The 22,414-nt window shown below is 42.2% G+C and overlaps 1 protein-coding gene across 6 annotated transcripts in view; it reads right to left on the minus strand.

Moving 5' to 3' along the window:
* rasal2 (RAS protein activator like 2) overlaps positions 1 to 22,414 on the minus strand; it is a 323,907-nt gene that overhangs the window by 156,079 nt on the left and 145,414 nt on the right. For 5 of the 6 annotated variants that reach the window (XM_067990763.1, XM_067990764.1, XM_067990760.1 and 2 more), the window contains exon 3: positions 16,554 to 16,680. In XM_067990763.1, coding sequence (XP_067846864.1) covers positions 16,554 to 16,680 — 127 coding nt within the window. Of the gene's footprint in view, positions 1 to 11,025; positions 11,114 to 16,553; positions 16,681 to 22,414 lie in introns of those variants that run through there. The other variant, XM_067990766.1, reaches the window with a different exon arrangement.

Raw genomic sequence — 22,414 nt, forward strand, 5'->3', positions numbered from 1 at the left:
AATCAGCATTTTCAATCCTGGCCAACAGCTGGATGTATTTCTCAAACACTGATATTTTGTGTTGGGGGTCAACAAGGATTAATTATTGGACGTTTGTTGTGCAACAAAAACTCCTGGCCGATGAAAAGCCTGTAGGATGGTTAACAGACAAAATTATGCCACGCCAATTAATTAATTCTCAAGCATTTGTCAGTGTCAGCTTGGTTCAGTAGCGCTCTCATCTCTGAATTGTTTTCAGATAAGACATTGAACAGAGGCCCTATGTGTCTGGACATTAAAAATCCCAAGGTACTAAAGAGAGGGAAGTTCTCCTGGTGTCCTGGTCAACATCCCTCCCTCAACCAACACCACCAACAGATTGACTGGTCATTCAGCTCATTGCTATTGATGGGATCTTGCTGTGCTCAAAATGACTGCGTTTCAAAGTAATTTATTCTGTGTAAAGTGCTCTGGGTGACGTGATAAGGTGCCACACAAATGCAAGTTCTTTGTTTATCTCTCTTGGCTGATTTGTACAAAATGCACTACTCCAGGCACAGTACGGGATTAATTTAGCATATATCTGAGTAGTCGTGCAATGTTCAGAGTGGGAATTAAGGTGCAAAAAGCGAAACTAAAAATCATTTAAATATGGGATGTTAATTTCAGTAAGTTTCAAAGTAAATAAGGTCTCACAACAAATTAGAGTTAACACGTGTACATTTTCAACTAGTGCAAAGGACTTAATATTGCACAAATTATCAAATGGTAGGCGTGTCTTCATTCATAATTTACTATACATGGAAAGTAAGAATTTAAATGTGTGATAAGCGAAATATGATCAAGGGGTACAGATTCACAAATCATTAAAATTACCAACACATAAAAAGTGCAAACAAAACACTGGGGTTCATCCCTAGAGGAACAGAATTGAAAAGCAGAGAAATTATGTTATTATATAGAACCTTGGTTAGACTACAGTTACAATACTGTGTACAGTTCTGGTCTCCATATTACAAAAAGGATATAGAGTTAGAATACTGTGTCCACTTTTAGTCTCCTAAAAGTGGTGGGTGATATTGAACCTTTGGAAAGGGTGCAAAGGAGAGCCACTAGATAAATTCTCAGTTGAAGCACTTTAGTTATCACTTTAAAGAAGCGTAGACTCTGGAGTGATTTGATCGAGGTTTATAAGATGATGAAGGGAATAGATTGTGTTCGGGCAGGCAGTTTATTCCAACTAACAGGTTAGGGAGGACCGGGGTCATAATTTTCAGTTGTACAAGGCAAGATCTAGGTTAGATGTCAGGAGGTGGTTCCTTTCTCAGAGAATAGTCGACCTCTGGAACAGGCTCCCGGCTCATGCGGAGGACGCCAATTCGCTGAATTCCTTTAAGCGAGAGCTGGACCTGTTTCTGGCTGGGGCAGAGATCAAAAGATAGGTACTGCATAGCATCACCTGGACCAGAGTGATCTCCTGGATTAGTTTCGTTCGCATAAGGAGGTCGGAAAGGAATTTCCAAGATTTTTTTTCCGAATTTGCCTGGGTTTTTAAATCTGGTTTTTCACTGCTCCCAGGAGTTCACATGGTTTTAGGTGGGGTGGGGAGTGTATATCTTGTGATGCACAATGGTCCATCCAGTCTGTCCCACACATTGTATGTTCGTATATAGTGCACGACCTCTGGAGGTCCCAAGGTGCTTCAGAGCAAATTAAAATACTTTTGAAGTGTAGTCACTGTTGTAACGCAGGTAAATACAGCAGCCAATTTGCACACAGCAAGGTCCCACAAACAGTAATGAGATAATGACCAGATAATATGTTTTTGTGTGATGCTGGTTGAAGGATAAATATCGGCCAGGATACCAGGGAGAACTCCCCTACTCTTCTTCAGATGGCAGTGCAGCAATCTCTCAAAGGTGTTGAGACGAATAGAGGTCTAAAGGCAAGGCAGTTGGGAGATTGAAAGTGCAAGCAGTAAGTGACGGGCAATTTTTTCCAAGAACGGATTGAAATAAGACACCAATGATATTGGAACTTCAGCCTTCCTATTTATTCAATACAATTGCCACTGTATTCAGTCCAAATGAAAAGCACTTATCGCCCATGCAATCCAGCATTGCAGGTCAGATTCACTGCTGGCCAGCGTCCATTTCCTGTCAGTAATGCTGCTTCAATTTCTACACTTGTACCATATTCTCCTGTACCTTAACATGACATGCGTTTTGTACTTGTTCCACCCCTCTTACCTTACCTTTAAAATCCTCGTTGTCTACCACCCACCTAAGTACCATGCCAAGTTACCACACTGAGATGTCTTCGTTGCTTTCTTCTCTTAGCCTCTGCACCGAGCGACTTTTCATCCTCCATGATTTCAACCTCCATCTCAACTCATCATGCCCTCTCTCCTCTGAGTTCACCACCCTCCCTATCCGCCCTTAATCTCTCACTCCAAATAAACTCCCCTACCCATATTCACAGCCACCCCCTCCACTTTGTCATCTCACGTGGCCTCTCTACTCCTGTCCTGTCAATCACAGATAAGGCCAACTCTGATCACTTGCTTGTATCCCTCTCCACCCACATCCCCCTTCCCCCTCCCAACCCTACTTCCTTCTGTGTCCGCCAGTGGAAAAAACTCTACACCAAGTCGCTTACAACTGCACTTTCAAATTCCCAACTGTCTAGCCTTTGGCCCTCCATTCACCATGACATTTGTGCAGCTACCGATCTGCTCAATCACACCCTCACCTCCACCTTTGATGCCTTTGTCCCCATTAAAACCCTTACTCTCTCTCATCCTGGTCGTTCCCACTGGTAGCCCTCATCTCTGCTCTCTTAAGTCCAAGGGTCGCAAACTTGAATGTTTATGGCGGACAACTGGTTTAGCCATTCATTGCCAGATCTGGCTGAACCACATAAAGCACTATCGGGTCTGCTCTCCTCTGCCAAAACTGCTCACTGTTCCAGGTTCATCCTAGAATGTAAAGATAACCCGCAGCTTCTCCTCTCCACTACAAACCATCTTCTTTGCCCCTGTCTCCTCCAGCCTCACCTCCAACAAGTGAAAGGAGCTCATGGGCTACTTTGTCACTACAACTGAGAAGATCTGTTCAGCTGCCTCTGCCACTTCCCTCCCTTCCCCTAGCCCACCAAGCCAAACTCCCCTAAGGTTCCTCCCTGCTCTAGTCCTGAAGTCCTGAACTCTCATCTTTCTCTAGTTTCTCTCTATCTCCCCTCATGCCCTCTCTGAGTTCATCTTGTCCATGAGACCTACCTCCTGCTCCCTCGAAAGTGCTAACAACCTAACTTCCCTTCCTGGCCCCCATGTTAGCTGATGTTGTTAATGGTTCCCTCTCTTCAGGTACTGTCCCCTTCCCTTTCAAATCTTCTGTCATCACCCCCTCAAGAAACCCACCCTTGACTCTTCTGTCCTTGCAAACTACCGCTCCATCTCCAACCTTCCATTTCTCTCCAAAGTCCTTGAACGTGTTGTCACCTCCCAAATCAAGATACTTTCATCTTTCCCGCAACTCCATGTTTGAACCCTGCCAATCAAGTTTCTGCCCCGCGATAATACTGAAACGGCCCTTATCAAAGTCACAAATGACATCCTATATGACTGTGACAATGGTAAACTATCCCTCCTCATCCTTCTCGACCTGTCTGCAGCCTTTGACCTGGTTGACCACACCATCCTCCTCCAAAGCCTCTCCTCCATCATCCATCTGGGTGGATTACCCTCACCTGGTTCCATTCTTATCTATTCAGTCGTAGCCAGAGAATCACCCACAATGGCTTCTCTTCCCGCTCCCACACTGTTAACTCTGGAGTCCCCCAAGGATCTTTCCTTGGCTCCCTCCTATTTCTCATCTACATGCTGTCCCTCGACGACATCATCCAAAAACACAAAGTCAGGTTCCACATGTACACTGACGACACTCATCTCTACCTCATCACCACCTCTCTCAAGCCCTCTACAGTCTCCGATTCGTCATGCTGCTTCTCCGACATGGATGAGCAGAAATTTCCTCCAACTATATATTGGGAAGACCATTGGCTTCGGTCCCCACCACAAACTCCGTTCCCTAGCCACCAACTCAGGTCACTGCCTGAGGCTGAATCAGACCGTTCGCAACCTTGGTGTCCTATCTGACTCTGAGATGAGCTTCCGACCACATATCCGCTCCATCACCAAGACTGCCTACTTCCACCCCTGCAACATCGCCCATCTCCACTCCTGCCTCAGCTCATCTGTTGCTGAAACCCTCATCCAGGCCTTTGTTACCTCTAGACTTGACTATTCCAACACTCTCCTCGCAGGCCTCCCATCTTCCACCCTCCATAACTTGAGCTCATCCAAAACTCTGCTGCCCGTATCCTAACTCACACCAAGTTTCATTCATCCATCACCTTGTGTTTGCTAACCTACACTGATCCCTGGTCCGGGAATGCCTCAATTTTAAAATTCTCATCCTTCTTTTCAAATCCCTCCATGACCTCGCCCCTCCCTATCTATGTAACCTCCTCCAGCCCTACAACCCTCCGAGATCTCTGCGATCCTCCAATTCTTGCCTCTTGCACATCCCCAATTTTAATCGCTCCACCATTGGCAGCCGTGCTTTCAGCTGCCTTGGCCCTAAGTTCTGGAATTCCCTCCCTAAACCTCTCTCTCCTCCTTTAACATACTCCTTAAAACCTACCTCTTTGACCAAGCTTTTGGTCACCTGTCCTAATATCTCCTTATGTGTCTCGGTGTCAATTTTTGTTTGATAACCCTCCTGTGAAGCACCTTGGGATGTATTCCTATGTTAAAGGTGTTATGTAAATGCAAGTTGTAGCCAAAGCAAGGACTGGGGACAGGGCAAGATGAACACATATCATCCAAACAATATACTCCCTTTAATGTACACTAAACAAGAGAACAGAACCCATAGTCCTATGAGAAGTGTGAGGAGTCTTACAACACCAGGTTATAGTCCAACAGCTTTATTTAAAATCACAAGCTTTCGGAGGCTTCCTCCTTCGTCAGGTGAGTCAGGGAGAGGAAGGACATCCAAAGCTAGAGCTCGCTGGATGAGTAAAGGAATTGAGATTAAAATGAACTAGAAAAAGGAGGCCTTTGATAAATGTCAGGTTCATAATAGAGTAGAGAATTGAGCAGAATACAGGAAGTGCAGAGGATAACCGAAAAAAGAAATACGAGGGGCAAAGGGAGTGTATGAGAAAAGATTGAATGGTAACATAAAAGGGAATTCTAAAGTCTTTTATAAACATATAAAGAGTAAAAGAATAGTCAAAGGAAGGGTAGGCACGATTAGGGACCAAAAAGGACACCGTCTTGTGCAGGCAGAGGTCATGACTGAGGAACTAAATGAAAACTTTGCTTCGGTCTTCAGTAAAGAAGATGATGCTGCCAATGTCACAAAAGAGATGGGGATAGAGAAATTGGACAGGATAAATATAGGTGAAGAGGAGGTAATTAAAAGGATGGCAGCACTCAAAATAGAAAAGTCACTCGGTCCAGATTGGGTACATCCTCAGTTGCTATGGGAAGTAAAGAGGAGGTAATTAAAAGGATGGCAGCACTCAAAATAGAAAAGTCACTCGGTCCAGACTGGGTACATCCTCAGTTGCTGAGGGAAGTAAAGGGTGGAATTAGTGGAGGCTCTGGCCACAATCTTTCAATCCTCCTTAGATATGGGAGAGGTGCCAGAGGATTGAAGAGTTGTAAATGTTACAACCCTATTCAAAATAGGGGAAAGGATAAACCAGGTAACTACAGGCCAGTTAGTGGTGGGGAAAGTTCTAGAGACCATACTGCGGGTCAAGATCAATTGTCACTTGGAAGAACATGGGTTACTAAATGACAGCCAACTTGGATTTGTTAACGGCAAAGCGAGACTGACCAACTTGATTGAGTTCTTCGATGAAATAACGGAGAGGGTTGATGAAGGTATTGCAGTTGATGTGCATATGGACTTTCAAAAGGCGTTTGATAAAGTGCCACATAACAGACTTGTTCGCAAAATTCAAGCCTATGGGATTAAAGGGGCAGTAGCAGCATGAATACGAAATTGGCTAAGGGACAGAGAGTAGTGGTCAATGGTTGTTTTTCAGACCGGATGGAAGTATACAGTGGTGTCCCCCAGGACTACTGCTCATTTTGATATATATTAATGACCTGGACTTGGGTATAAAGGGCATAATTTCAAAGTTTGCAGATGACACAAAACTTGGAAATGTAGTAAACAGTGAGGAGGATTGTAGCAGACTTCAGGAGGACATAGTCAGACTGGTGAAATGGGCAGACACATGCCAGATGAAATTTAGTGCAGAGAAGTGTGAAGTGATGTTTTGGAATGAAGAATGAGGAGAGGTAATATAAACTAAATTATACAATTTTAAAGGGGTACAGGAACACATACACCTGGAGGTTTATGTACACAAATCTCTGAAGGTGACAGAACAAGTTGATAAGGCTGTTAAAAAAGCAGATGCGAACCTTGGCTTTATAAACAGAGGCATAGAGTACAAAATCAAGGAAGTTATGCTAAATCTTTATATATCATTGGTTAGGCCTCAGCTGCAGTATTGTGTCTAATTCTGGCACCATAATTTAGGAAAGATGTTAAGACCTTAGAGAGGGTGCAGAGGAGATTTACTAGGATGGTATTAGGGATGAGGGACTTCAGTTATGTAGAGAGACTAGAAAAACTGGGGTTGTTCTCCTTAGAACATAGAAGGTTAAGGGAAGATTTAATAGACGGGTTCAAAATTATATGGGGTTTTGACAGAGTGGATAGGGAGAAACCTTTTTCACTGGCAGGAGGGTCAGTAACCAGAGGAAACAGATTTAAGATAATTGGCAAAAGAACCAGAGGCGAGATGAGGAGAAATATTTTTACGCTGAGTTATTATGATCTGGAATGCACTGCCTGAAAGGGGGGAGGAAATAGATTCAATAGTAACTTTCAAAAGGCAATTGGGTGTAGACTTGAAAAGGAAAGATTTGTAGGACTATGGGGAAAGAGCAGCGTACTGGGACTAATTGGATAGCTATTTCAAGGAGCAGGCACAGGTACAATGGGACGAATGGCCTCTTTCTGTGCTCTATGAATATGATTTAAGTCACTTGATTGTAGAATGGGACTCTGCAAAGCCAGCTTGTAAGTAAATAAGGAAGGACAAGTAAGTGACTGAATGGGTTACAGCTCAACTGCAGTATGTGAATGATAGATAGGTTCTCGTACCAACCCACAGAATGAATCAACGGGCAACTGCATCGTCAACATTCTCTAACACCCAAGTCTGTCCCTTTGTGGCCTGTCCAAGAATTCCTCACAGAGATGTGTTTGACAAGTGCTGCAGGGCAGTTGAACAATTCCTGAATTCAGCAAACACATACCAACAATCAAAAGCAATGATCGACAAGGAGGTAACGGCTAGCTAGATGTTTACAATACAGGGAGTGAATCATACCTCATAAGACCACCCTAAGTTCATGTATTTAGCCTGCATAGATTACCATGACATTTTTTAAAAGCTGGGAAATCTAGGCGAGTGATGTAACCGAACCAAGGAACAACTGCCACTAGGATTTAGCTTTTAAGCAACGTCAATGAGTTGTGGCAACAATGGCACAAACTGACGCAACCCTTGCTGTGTGAATGTCACAAATCAGAATTGCCTAACTTCCCTTCCTTCCTTTTATCCAGCTGTAAATAGTAAAGAGTTAGGTGTTTTAGAAAGAATAGGCTATATGTACATGCACTTAGAAAAAGATACGTAAAAATTTTCAAACTAATGCAATACATGCCCCGCAGACGAGATTATGGAAGGGATCAAAGGTTGATTTCAGTAATGCAGTAGAGTTACTGCTATTACTTAAGCAAAGCTTGGCTCTGCCATTACATAACAAACGCTTCACTCTTTGGTAGTCTGGGGTGTGGGAAAAAGATAAAGTAAACGAGCTGAACGAGAAATAAACTTACCGGAATAGATGATCCTTATTAGCTTCCCAGTTTCACCCCAATCTCCCAAATGTCCAGGATGTAAATCACATTCCTCCTGGTCCTTTCCTTGCACACATTTCAATACAAGTCACTACCCAGTTGGTGTACGAGAAGCACTGTATCCTAATGCAGCTGATCATACATACCTTCAAAAGTTGCACTGTCAAACAAATCCAGGATTGAAGGGCAGTGCAGCCCATCTGACACCAGCAGGAGTCTTGACACTTCTGCGACTGGTTGAGTTGTCTTGAGAATACATTCCAGAAGTTTCTGAAGGGAATCATTGGGCTCTCTGCTCCAACAGCCTCCTCAGTAGGCTGCACTGAATCCACATAATTGACTGAATGTAACCAAAACCCACTCCATTCTTGGAAGGTCACTGCACAAACAGCACTGCCCTATCTGTAGCAATTCCAGTCACCCACTTGCTCAGATATTTCACTGCTGTGGGACACTCATGTAAATAGCTTATTTATCTCAAAGTTTCAATGTACAATAGACACTAGAGGATACTCAATGCTTCCATCTGTTCAGCAGCAAACACCTGCAGCCTGATCCAAAACTTTCAATTTTTAATTGAGGTCCATCCAACCTCATCGCAACCCAATTACTTGTTTTTGCAGGGGGAAATAGTCATGACAGTGTTATTGATAACTATATGAGGTGCTGTCATGTCTCCAATGAGAACAGCAATGGCACCCTTCACATATACTCACTAATACTCAGTTTTAACTGAAGAGACACAAATCCATTAACAGTGAATGTCTGCTGACAATTCAACTGCATGGAGCCGAAACCTTAGTTCATTGCTGTTTCTTGGCAACTGTGCAATCATAAGAATGCGTAGCATCTGAAAAGACCACTACGGTCATTCGTGGGAACCCGAGACGATTTCTCTTTCTCCATAACTAAGGGATACTGAGGTCAATTACAATGCACCTGAAGGTTTGAATCTTGGATGTTCTTGATCTATACAGTTCAGTCTCACACCACACAGTGCATTTATCCAATGAGCCATCAAAGCAGTCCAGGATATTTTCTGGACTGCTAAGAATTGAACGTTATCAGTTGCAGGTACAGCAAGCAATTAGGAAGGCAAATAGTATGTTGGCCTTTATTGCAAGAACGTTGGAAGGAAGTCTTGCTGCAATTGTACAGGACTTTGGTGAGACCACACCTAGATACTGTATGCAATTTTGGTCTCCTTGCCTAAGGAAGGATATACTTGCCTTGGAGGCGGTGCAACGAAGGGTCACTAGATTGATTGCTGGGATGAGAGGGTTGTTCTATGAGGAAAGATAGAGTAGAATGGACCTATACTTCCTGGAGTTTAGAAGAATGAGAGGTGATCTCATTGAAACATTTAAGATTCTAAGAGGGCTTGACAGGGTAGATGCTGAGAGGATGCTTCCCCTGACTGGAGAGCCTAGAACTAGGGGACATAGTCTCAGGATAAGGGGTCGGATATTTAGGACTGAGGTGAGGAGGAATTTCTTCACTTAGAGGGTTGTGAATCTTTGGAATTCTCTATCCCAGAGGGCTGTGAATGCTTAATTATTGAGTATATTTAAGGCTGAGATCGATAGATTTTTGGACTCGAAGGGAATCAAGGGATCTGGGGATCGAGCGGAAAAGTGGAGTTGAGGTCAAAGATCAGCCATAACCTTATTGAATGGTGGAGCAAGCTCGAGGAGCCGTATGGTCTACCCCTGCTCCTATTTCTTATGCAGAGTTGGTCACAAAATGAAACCTTCATGGTGCAGCCCATTTACCTGTATAAATACCCAACCGCCTCCAATGGAATGCATTTAACTCCATTATATCATTAATATCAAGTCTAAGTAAGCTAACTCTGCAAGATCAAGAAATCTTCAACAAACCTGGGAAAAAACACAATCAATTTGCAATCAGGATCCAAAAGTCTCAGGAATCAGCAATAGATGAACAATGGCAACCATCTGACAAAAGGATCTGCTCACCCTCTTGGTCAAGAAATAATGCAGTACATTTGAGAGACTAAATGAAGAATCGGAGAGACTCCAGTTTAGAAATGATGAGGGACAACATCTTTTGCAAGTGTGTCAAAGACAAAATTTACTAAATAAAGATACTTCCTTAACTTGCTTCATCTCCAGATTGAACTTGCGCCCAGGTTTCTCCCAGTGCTTATCAGGAACTGGCCTCGAGGCTATGCACAAGTGCAACCTAGGTTAATTCCCTCTAGAATTCCTTCCTCCCTGTGAAGAACTTTATATTTTGCACTTAGTTAAAAGAGAACGGCAGAGACCAGTGACTTAGCACCGGGAGGGAGGCCTGTCGCCAACCACACAGTTTCCTGCAAATTCCTTTTGAAGAAGGAAAGGCAGACATTTGGCCTTGTATTAAACCATCCAACTAAGCTACTTCTTTGCCTACATAACAGAAGTGACAAGATTTCAAATAGCAATTAATTGACTTAAGTGTGCTTTGGGACATCTAGAGGGCGTGAAAGACGCCATATAAATTCAGGCAGTTTCTTTTTAGTTCATCAACCACCCAGCTCTGGTGCAACTTAGATTGCCATGTCCTCAAACTGGATTAACTGACCAATAGCTTGACAACAGTGAACAGCATCAAGAGAAACAGATTGAATTACATTTTTGGCTTCCAGTTTCCAATGTCAAATGACCAATTTTGATGTGCCAGCATTTCACCAGGTTGTTGGTGCTGATGGGCCATTGTGGACATTCTCAGGTGGTTAATGTTTCAGATGAGCCCATTTTTTTCTGCCAGATGCTGACTGACATGCTATGTATTTCCAGTTGTTCTTTTTATCTCTTCCATTTGAATTTAGACACAAAACTAAAACAAAAAAATGTAGAGAAAAGAATTTTTACAACATCCAATTAAAGGTACCTACTCTTGTTTTTCTACTGATTCTGGCTACCAAATTCTTGGACAGTGAAATATCACCATTTTCTCCCTTACTGCAAAAGCAAAGGGTCATCATCACTTGTAAACACATGTACTCTCAGCAAATAATACATCTCACCTGATTGAACAGCAGAGAGACATTTGCACTGAAATACCATAAGTTTTAAATGGCGATTATCTTCAGTGGTCATGAAGCTGCCAAATACATCTTCAGCGCCAACCCTCAAGGTAGCTCATCATATGATGCTTTTAGAAAAGAATTAAACAATGAAACTGGGAAGTAACAACTAAAAACACTGTCTCCTTCATAGGCAGAGAAAGAGTGTGTCCAGAACAACAAGACAGAGGAGAGGGAGGCACAAGTCACATGACGGAACTGGGCAACCACACAGGATGTTTGAGGCGAGCAGTTGGCTTCTGCTAACAGCCACTTTTCTCTGGATTTGCAATATCAATAATGGAGAGGGGATGGCTCAAGCCAACTACTGATATTGGCATTGAGTCAAAACACACAAACAAATTTTATAATATAGCAGCTATGTGTCTCAGCTCTACTCTCGAGAGGACAGATGACAAACTTCCGATGCGAATACATTTCCTGACAGATTCACTCTTACTATTGATGAACCAATTTCAACTCTAAAGGAGACCATAGTACAAACTCCTTATTCTTAATTTGCATTTCCAAATCTTCACAAATCACATCAGCATACATCCGTCCGTTCAAGACTTGCACAGATCCACTCCATACCACCCTCTTATTTGTTTCATCACTGAACGTGATATTTTGTAAAGTAAATTCTACAAGTAAAATCTGGTATTTCTGGAATAATTTCTGACTGATTTAATGTGGATCTGGTAATAAGATAGACAGACAGTGGGAAATTACAAGTCAGAAACGAATCAGAAACATGCTAATTGGTCAACAAATCTTTGAAAAGTTTTCTGCGTTTAACAACATTCAGCACCCAAGTTTGATAGCATTCATGTGGGACAGAGGTGCTGAAAAAAAACTCTTGTGTTGCTATTTAGGGAAGGGGGAAGTGAAGAGAAGAAAGCACCCAAGTTGCATAGCAGTCATGGGGTGGGGGGGGGGGGGGGGGGGGAGGGGGAGGAAGAGATTCATTTGAATTTGTTTAGCAATATCTTGGATTAGTGATGGGGGGGTGGGGGGGGGGTGGGCAGGAGAAAGAAAAATAAAACCTATCTGAGCCCTTTTGGCAGCAGCCTTCAATGTCCAAGTGTGAATGGTTTTAAGTGGAAATAAAGTGGAAAAGAAACACAAGGAACCAATAAACTAGAGTACACAGCAAACCAAAGGAAAGAAAGAACTAGCATTTATATAGCACCTTCCATGACCTCAGAATGTCTCAAAGCACTTTACAGCTCATGAAGTTCATTTGAAGTGTAGTCACTGTTGTACGGTAGGAAAAAGCGGCAGCCAATTTGCGCACAGCATGTCCCACACACAGCAACGAAATAAATGACCAGATCATCTGTTTCTTTAGGTGTTGGTTGAGGGTTAAATGTTGGTCAGGACACCAGGTGAACTCCCCTGTTCTTCTTCAAATGGTACCGTGCCTTTTACATTCACGTGAGGGGGCAGACGGGGCCTCAGTTTAATGTCTGAACTGAAAGACATCACCTCCGATAGTGCTGCACTCCCTCTGCGCTGCACATAAATGCCAGCCTCGATTATGTTCTCAAGTGTCTAGAGTAGAGGCTTGAACCCACAATCTTCTGACTCAGAGTGCCACCACTGAGCCAAGGCTGATGCCATAAGTTAATAATTGGTGTTTAAATTTTAAAGTATTCATTTTGTTCAACAATAGGAGCAGGAAGTGAATTATACCCGTTTCAGTGGAAGACAGTGTAAATAAGTCACTTACAAAATACACATTGCTTCTAGCATTAACCACTAACAGCACAAACCACAAGGCACCATCTAAACACACGGGGTTAACCTGCGGGAGAGGTGCGTCCGCACCACTATAGCACTCTCACTCTTGTTCCAATTGAAATGCCTGAAATCTGTACGTCATCCTGTGACTCCTTTCATTAACTGTATTTGGAAATTAAAACTGCTACCATTCTCCTCCATGCAGAGCTCAGTTTTACACTCTGTTCAGCTTATTAAATAAACATTAAAATGTGATTTTGCCAATGTTACTGCACTCTTGGGCACGATTAAGTGTACTTTGTACTGCATCCAATTAATCTATCGGAAATCAAGTTACTATTTTTTGAACAATTTAATCTTTTTAAATTCAGTTTATTACTTTTTGTGCATGCTTTTCAATAGTCCAGCTGGATTTCATAATACATGAATGCATTCAGCTAGGTTCCTTAGTTAACCTATCAAACGGTTGTCCATTTCTCAGTGCCAGCCGTGGCTCAGTAGTGGCACTGTCATATGCATCAATAAGTCCTGCCTCATCCTCACCAAATAAAGACAACTACATTTTTGTACACTAAAATGATTTTTTATCGCATGACAATTAAAAACATAATCAATGAACACAGTTAGTGACAGCTGCAATGAATTATTAACTTAATGCTGAGACATTAATGGTTTTGTGGGCGCTGCAGTCTCCAAAGCTCACTCAAGTGAGCATTCTTCCCTGGTATCCTGGGTAGCAAATTTGAACAAGATTTTTTAAAATTTTACAATGGGAACCATCATAGCTGGTCCAATCCTATGTGCAACCAACACCCACACGCTTGCACTTTCAGTCATGAAAACCCTGGCTGATTCTTATCCACCCCACCCTCCCCTCTCTCTCTCTCTCTTGTCCATCCACTGCATTCACTGACAGTGGTCCAACAACTGCCCTTAATTGACATTGGCTAACAGCACAGACCAGGGATTAGACTTGGGACACTCCTGGTCTGTACTGATTCAAGCCACACCATTCAGTGCATTACCCACCAACAGTGGGTGATGCACTGAAAGTACCAAAGATGTGTGCTCCAGCCGGCAAGCCTGAAGAAAATAAGTTTGTGCTCCTTCAACATGATAAATCAAAGTAGTAGAATCTATATGCCAGACAGACTTATACAGAGGGGAATAAAGAATTACTTCCTATCACAAATTAATTTCAGAAATTACTTTCAACAGAAAATTTCTATGAGGTTAATACATTGTTCAGTTATCATGTCTCGTCAAACTTGGCTGTTGAATTTCTAGTGCCTGCTGATGAAAGCAGTGCTATCCGCACAAAGAACTGCCCGGTGGTACAAGAGGACATAGATGAGAAGTATAACTTAAACTCCAAAGAAGGAAGTGGGTAGAGTACGATTTTTCATCAAAAGAGATTTAAGGGAATGCTGTCCAACAGAGCTCGACCTCTCCAATACCTCTCTCGATCCCTCAATAGTCTCCATGCTGTCTGGCATCAAAGCTTGGAGGAATCATAATTTCCTACAGCTCAACATCGGGAAGTTCAAAGCCAATGTCTTCAGGCCCAATCACAAACTCCGCACCCTTATCACCAACTCCATCTCCCTTTCAACCGCTCTCAGGTTCAACCAGACCATTCGCAACCTTGGAGACCTGTTCAATCTTAACCTGAACTTAAAAGCGCACACTGTCACCAAATCTACTTATTTCTAAGTCCGCCACATTGTCTGCCTCTGCCCCAGCTCAACCTCTCCACTGCCAAAATCCTTATATAATACACCTTTGTTACCTCCAGGCTTGACTATTATAAACCTTGCTTGCTGGCCTTCCATCCTCCACCCACCACAAACTCTGACTTACCTAAAATTCTGCCATATGTATTCTGTCTCACACTAAATCCTGTTCGCCCTTCACTCCCTATCCTCAATGACACACATTGGCTGTCTGTCCTCAGATAATTTAAATTAAAATCAATGAAGGTTTCTTGGAAGCCTATATGTCCACTGCATAAAGAAGCACAGCAGCAATTCATAACCATCCCTAGTTATTCAAGTACTCAAGTATAGTCCTGTGACCTGTCCTCAAGTGAGGCATTCTAATTTAATCAGGGCAACATCTCCACAGTGAAGCACTCCAACATGTGGACAAAAAAAAGCCAATACTCAGAACTGAACGACCACATTGGAAACTCCCACCAGAATCTTACCACCCAAGTCCCTATGTCTGTGAAGGGCAAAAGGGAAACTACAGTTTAATCCTGATAATTACAAGTTGCTTCCATTGAGTTACTTGATCACTGGAATTTACTCTAGCAAAAAATAATTTGGAATTATCAAGAGCAGACATTAGATTTGTCTGACAATACTGGCACATAAGAGCAATGGCCATCTGGGGCTGTAACATTCTTCAATTCTGCACATTATGTGAACAGGAATCTATATAATTTAGCACGGCAGGGGGTGGAAATATAGGTACTCTCCAGCAGTTAACGAGAGGATGAGAGGTTCAAATCCTCAAAAAAAACAATAATACACCGGAAAAAAATGATTTCTTACTTGAAATCAATTTTCTTTGAAGCAAATACTACACATGGAGCTTTCTCAATTTTCTTTTCCGATCTAAAAGTGACTTCAATGCACCTTCTGCCTCACTTGGTCTACAGGGTGTGCTCTGAGGTGAGAAATAATTCACATTAATTTACGTCGTGGGTCAGCTACTCAAGGGATACAACAGAATTCTTTTCTGAACAAAACAACAAACAAATGTTTTTTTAGGTTGGAATTGAACAGTCCTTGAGTGGACCTGTAGCTTTTACATTGGCACAAGATGTGATCTGACTAATGCTCCCAACAATGTTTCATGCAACGAGTTCCCAATCTTTGCCAATCCTACCGTGGTGGAGGCAAGCAAAGGCAAGGAACTTCCTCACAGGGAAAGGGAATCTGAGGCAAGATGGCAATCTTTAATACTTTTATGCCAATCTATGGAAGAAGAGGAGGGCATCTTTGTTTGAATCATGTTCCCAGGCCTCTCAAGTCTCATTCACTTGGAGTGAGACTTTGCCATTCTGGATTTAGAAATGCCACCTACTCTGATAATATCGCATGTCTAAAAATAAACAGAGCATCATTTCTGCAAATGAGCTTGCTTTTCCATCAAATAAATCTCACACCTCGCAACTCTGAGTTTGTGTCCCCACAGCCATCATTCTAAAAAAGAACATCCATTAAGCACAGTGTAGAGACACCGCCAATATAAGGTGCTCACTGGAAAATATCCCTCCTCCTAGCAACAAGGCAATGTGACACAACTCCAGCCAGCTGTAGGAGTAAGTTCAAGGTGCTACGGGGAAAAGCAACTTTCTATACGGCACAGGTAAAGAAAATCACGTGCCATCCCAGTTGGATTCAAAAGCAGTAAATTATCACGTGTTCATCTTCCTTTTAATTGGGAAACAAAGGAGCAGAATAAAACCCAATTGTACTGAATTTGCGCTGCGACATACAGGCTTTGGATTCCAGAGGAAAGTCAGTTTTTAAGACCAGCCAGGAGGTGGCAGTCTTAATTTAGGAGGTGGGAAGGAGGGAGCCCCTTGCTACTTACCATGCATTTCACTTCACCAACCACAAGAGGGCACCCAAAAACAGACACTGCATGTGCCCATAAAACATCAGGATGTGAACATGATTCCCAGAGAGACCCAGCCAGCCAGCACAACCCAAGTGCAGCAACCTCCTTTAACTCACCCAGCTTATTGCTTCCGTCCTGCTGGTAGTCTGGGAACTGTCCCTCAGATGGAACGCTGACTGTGCGCCGCAACATTCGTCCTTTTGAAGACTCCACCTGCTGGTCCTGCAACATGTCGACATTCGCCTGTGTGAAAATGAGAGTGGGTGAACTTCATGAACATCAAGAAAAAGTTCACAACAGCTCCATGATTATAAATTTGAGGCACTTTTTCCTTTGTATTGAAACGGCCCGACACAAGAGAAAAAGTATTTTAACTGCTTCAACGTAACTTGCATGAAATCTCCAGAATCGAACTCCCACACAACCCGGCACAGCATGTGCAACCTATGTGATTTACGTTCAAACACTGAACATCTGAAAATGTCGAGCTCGGACCCACAGTGTCCCTTCCACAGAGCACAGCAATCAACTCCTTCACTTTTCATGTCATGTCAGCACTTCCCACTTTGATGAGCCACAATCCTGAACAGATTCACATTTAGATTTTAAATAGTTTAATTCTTAATCACAAAAGGTGGGTTTCACAGTGACGAACCTCCTCCACCTCCCCCATTATCTCGACACTTACAACGCAAGATACTTAAAACCGTTAAAAAAAACAGAGCAAGGTAAAGGGACCGCAAAAATCATTTACAATTCAGTTACTTTTCAACAGTAAGCAAGAGTGAAATCAATTTTCACAAGCAAACTCCTCTAGACTGCTTGGTGATTGTCAGATCTATCATGGAGAGAATTTACTCAATTCATCAATGAACCATAAAAGCTTACAGCATAAAGGAAGGCGATTTGGCATATAATGTCTGTGCAGACTCCTACTTCATCCCTTCCCCAAAAATACCTACAGACAGCCACAAGTACATGTATCCTGCATGCCTTCATTGGTGTATGCGTCAGTATTTGTCCTATTGTTTTACTTTCATCCAAAATACTCTTCTGACATCATCTTATCAGCCTGGTAAGGTTTAAGTCTCCCTGGCTCCCTTTAAAAGATACCACATTATCCCTGCATCCACACACCTGCAGCAGAAGCAGCAGTCACTGCAGGCTCATTCCATTGCAAAATAATTCACCTTGGTTTCCTTGAAAGACACAGTGGAATGAAACCCACCCATAGTTACCTCACCATTACTGTCAATCGATCAAGTATTGAAAGGGCTAATAAAAGGTCGCCGGAGGAGTGGGAGGATATGAAATCCTTGCCAATCCCTAGGCTCCCTGCGTCATGCAGAAACTGTGGCCGAGAGGGTGGAGTGGACACGATCCTCCACTTCTATCAACTCTGCTCTGAGCCAGTCATTAGATGGGCAAAACAGTGGTCTGCTGACAATTCTCCTGCTGACTTTTCCTTTCCCTGAAGCAGTTCAGGGGAAATCATAGATACAAACTCACACAATCAACTCTCGATGGCATCATGGTGAGGGATGTTAATACTGGGGAAATTAAGTTTTCATTTTCACCCGCCGTCAGCATCAAGGACTCCCAGGTCAGATACAAAGTGAAGCTCTTTCGATTTTGCCTCAACCTGTCTCACTTAACTCTTCCTTGCTGCCCTAGTCTGAGCTACATTCAAAGCCAATGTCAGAGGTGAAAGGGCAATGTGCTGACTGCATCTTGCAGTCTCCTGCATAGTTTTTAAACTGGGATTACAATTTCAATAGATTATTCCTGAGGAATTGCCATTTAGTAAGCATTACACATTTTGTTGCAGTATTCAACGTGCTAATCTAAGCTGGAGTCCAGTTTACAGCAGTGTTACAGTAATCGCATTGTGCAAAGAAAGCATATTTTAATATCAACAACTCAATTGGACCTAGCTTGCTTCTCAACTCGCCCTCCCATATAATTCAAAACTTCAAATCCCAGTGCATATGGGCAGGCACCCAAACTTGTGCATGTGCAGCAGCATCAAGTTTTGAGTGAGACAAAACCAAACCACTCAGTATGTGCAGTTTGCTCCCTCTGATTCTCAATCCTGCACTCGACTTAATTGCCGATGCATGTCTATGAACCCAGGTAAGGGTGTCAGATTCACCAGGTTGTGTGAATTCAGTCACATTTACCAAGTCAGCTCGTTCTTATGCTGGCTGGGATGGATCCCAATATGAATGCGCAGATTTCTTAAGGGCATGATGTGAAGTACAACATGAGCACTGCTCCATCGAAGCCAATACAGCCCTGTGGTTTAATGGAAAAAAACTACCACCTGGTGGATTGCCAAACCATTCAAGCCAAGAATGTCCCAAGATCAAACCTCAGTCTGTGCCTGAGTCAGCTGATCTCTGCCAGGGTGGGAGCAGGGGCTCAACAACAGAGGGATCCCCCTCCTGTTTGCCATCTAGTAACTCCACATGTGCACGGGTAAAGACAGCAGTTTAAAGCATCTTCCAAGCAGCTACAGGAGGCATTAGTGGTATTGTGGGAGCCGGCAATGCAGCTGTACACTCAGGAGCACAGAAAGATGCCATTCGGTCCATTATACCTGTGCCGACTCTCTTAAAGAGCTAACCACTTTATCCAATTTCCTGCTCTTTCCCCATTACCCTTTTCAATTTTTCTTCAAATATTTATGCACTTCACATTGAAAAGCTATTAAGGATAGTACTTCCATTATTGTTTCTAGTAGGGCATTCTATGTCTTAACTACCCTCTGCATGAAAAAAAATTCTACTTACCTCTCCCTCTTGGTGATTATCTTAAATAATGCCCTCAAGTTACCAGCTGATTTGTCTACTGGAAATCGATTATTCATATTCACCTTATGAAAACAATAATTTTGGGCACTTCTATCAAATCCCTAAATATCTGTCCCTGTAGACTTGCCCCATAACTAAAGCCAATCATCCCTGGCATTATCCTAGTAAGAGCTCTTCTCCACGGCTCAGACATTCTTCCTAAAGTACTGCCCGCAAAACAAGTCAATAGTTGCAGCCTAACCAATAATCTATATAGGTTCAATGTTTTGTACTTGATGCTACTATTTTTAAAACCTAGGATCCTTCTGTTTTTTTTTAACAAGAAATACAGCTTCATCAACTTGTCCTCCCACTTAAAGATTTGCGGTCTTGAATCCTTACTCCTTATAAAGTTTTAACCTTCAGTGTCTATTTACTCTCCTTAACTTTCCTTCCAAAATGCATTGCCTCACATGTGTCCACATGAAATGTCATCTGACACCTACCTGTCTAATCTATAGCCTGTCCAATCTACTAAACTGTCTATGTGCTCCTGAGGTGACTTACAGTCCTCTACACAGGTAATCATGCTCCTTATTTGTGAGTCAAATTTTTATATTGTACTCCCGATAGCCAAGTACAGATCATATACTTATTTATTTTAAGAACAATGGTCTCAACACTAACCCCGGGAGAGGAAACGCACCATTGTTTATATTCATACAGTACCAAAAATATAATTAACCACCATTCTACATTTGCTGTCCTTTAACGAACGACCTATCCACGTTGCCACATTCTCAGTATTACTGTGCGCTTGCATTTCATCAACGCCCTTCCTAGACAGCATCTTAGCAAATGTCTTTTGAAAATCCATGTGTACAAAAACCACTGCATTTTCTTTATCAATAGACTCAAAGAACTCTGTTAAATCTGTCAGAAATGACTTGATTTTCACAAATTTCTCTGTCTGGCTGTCCTCAATCAACCTATGTCTTTTGAAGTGAATATTAATTTTAATCCCATATCATGGCCTCTTGAAGCTTACCCACTATCTGTATTAGGCTGACTGGTCTATAGTGACCTTTTTTTAGCACTTTCTCCCTTCTCAGAGAGGTGTTAAATTTGCAACGCCCCCGGTCCTCTGAGACAAGTTGTATATACAAGGATGTTTGAAAGTCTGTGGTCAGAGTTTCTGCTATACCTGACTTGCTTCAGCATTCTAGATATACGTCATTGGAGTGTGATGCCTTTTGCACTCTAAGTCTCAGCAACCTTTTCAGCACTATTTCCTTAACTATAATTATCCTATCTAATTGCTCCATTTCCTCCTCTTCTAATCTTTCATTCACACTACCACATGCTTCTATGAAAATTGGGACAAACTGCTCGTTCATTTTCTTCGTTGTTCAATTCTCCATGAGATTTCCTTTATCATCTTTAATCAGCCCTCTCCTTTCTTAAACTATTCTTTTACTTTTGATGTACTAATAAGCTGCTTTATTATCACCCTTTGTAACCTGCCAGTCTTCATTCATAACTCCTCAGCATTCTAATCTTATTTGCTTCCTTCCATTTCCTATACTTTGCTCCATTTTCTTTTGTAGTATAAGCCCTAGATTTGTCATGCGCCTGTAAATCTTTCAATTTTAATTCCTCTAATTATTTAAGGAACTCCAGCTTTTACTACACCACCTTTATTTCTTGTGGGAGTATGTGCAGTCTGTACACAATCATTGCTTGTGTAATGTTTCTCATTGTTAATCCATTGTCTTTTCCATCAAGGCCATGTAAAAGAAGCAGATAAAAATTACTAACAGGTGAGAAAACAAAGCTAAAAAATACCCACCATGAAAGAGATCTCGACAGCCAAACTCAGTTTCATGGATACAGAATCATCTGAACAATGAATCTTCATCCAATATTCAGTTCCACTCCTGATGCACATTTATACTCCAGTGCTACATATCAGACATTTCTTTCTAATTCTATAGAGAATAAGAATGCATATGGAAAAGAAATTCACCATTTTTACAAAGACCAATTAGTTGCAACTTGACCAAACAAATTTGCTTTGTGTCAATTGAATCACAATAGGTCTGTATGCTGTTGGATATGTTCTATGCTGTCCTCACATGCTTCGTTAATACTTGTCTACTGTCTGTACACCTGGTGCCATAACAGGTTGTCACCTTTCTTCACAGGCTAACAGTTCAGAAACTCAGTCCAGAGTGTATTCAAAGATACCAGCAGCCAGTGCAGATGAGATGGAAATATTGTCTTTCTCCTGGATGCATGAGTCTGTCTCAATTCATTCCTTGGGCCATAAGACACTAAAATATTCCCAACTGGCACAAAATCAGCAACATCACTCAGCAGTTAAAGGAAGACTGCTATGCAAAATGGACAAAATTCACACCGATGCTCACGGGACAGAATGGAGGGAGTTTTACTCTAAAGTTGTTGGAGTGATTCCTGATCTAGAGGTGCTTAATGCACAGTGAATGGTGAAATTAGCAAAAAAAAAAACTGTCCCACTCCCCAGAACTGACATGCTTCACCTTGAGAAAAAAACCTCCTTCCCGAAACAGGCAAACAAAAATCTCTGTCACACATGTCAAGCAGTTTTTTCCCCTAACATATTATAGCCCACCCAATCACCTCATTACTTTAGGAGACCTCTCCATCTCGGAGAAGTTGTGAATACTCTCAAAGGCAGCAGCCATAGTTGTAATTTTCCAATACTGATAGTCCACTAAAACCATCTTAACACTTCAGATGGAGCTGCTCAGGTAAATACAGGGGGAATGGGGAGGGCTCATCATAAATTTGATATCGTGTTCTGTTAGAACAGAAGTAGATTAATCTGAGAATCTGACCTTCCTTCACACATCACCAGCACCACGGTCAATCATCATAAACTTTCTGCGCATCTCACCCTCTGTCTTGGTTCCCCAATTAGAGGGCCGACTGGTTCAGTAATTAAGTTACATACTGTGTGCTCTCTTTGTGTAGCAGTGCAGCCACTATCAATTTTGCTAAGTTCCTATGCTGTGCATTCGTGAAAACTGTCTATTAGTGCATTAAAGACTGCAGATATTCTGCAGAACAGCGAGGGGAATTCTATCATCTAATTTTTTTTTCCCCACTGAATGTCACAGATAACAATAGCTATCAAGCAAATG

The sequence above is a fragment of the Heptranchias perlo genome, chromosome 9 (assembly GCF_035084215.1).
Source record: "Heptranchias perlo isolate sHepPer1 chromosome 9, sHepPer1.hap1, whole genome shotgun sequence".
In the NCBI taxonomy this organism is placed as follows: Eukaryota; Metazoa; Chordata; class Chondrichthyes; order Hexanchiformes; family Hexanchidae; genus Heptranchias; species Heptranchias perlo.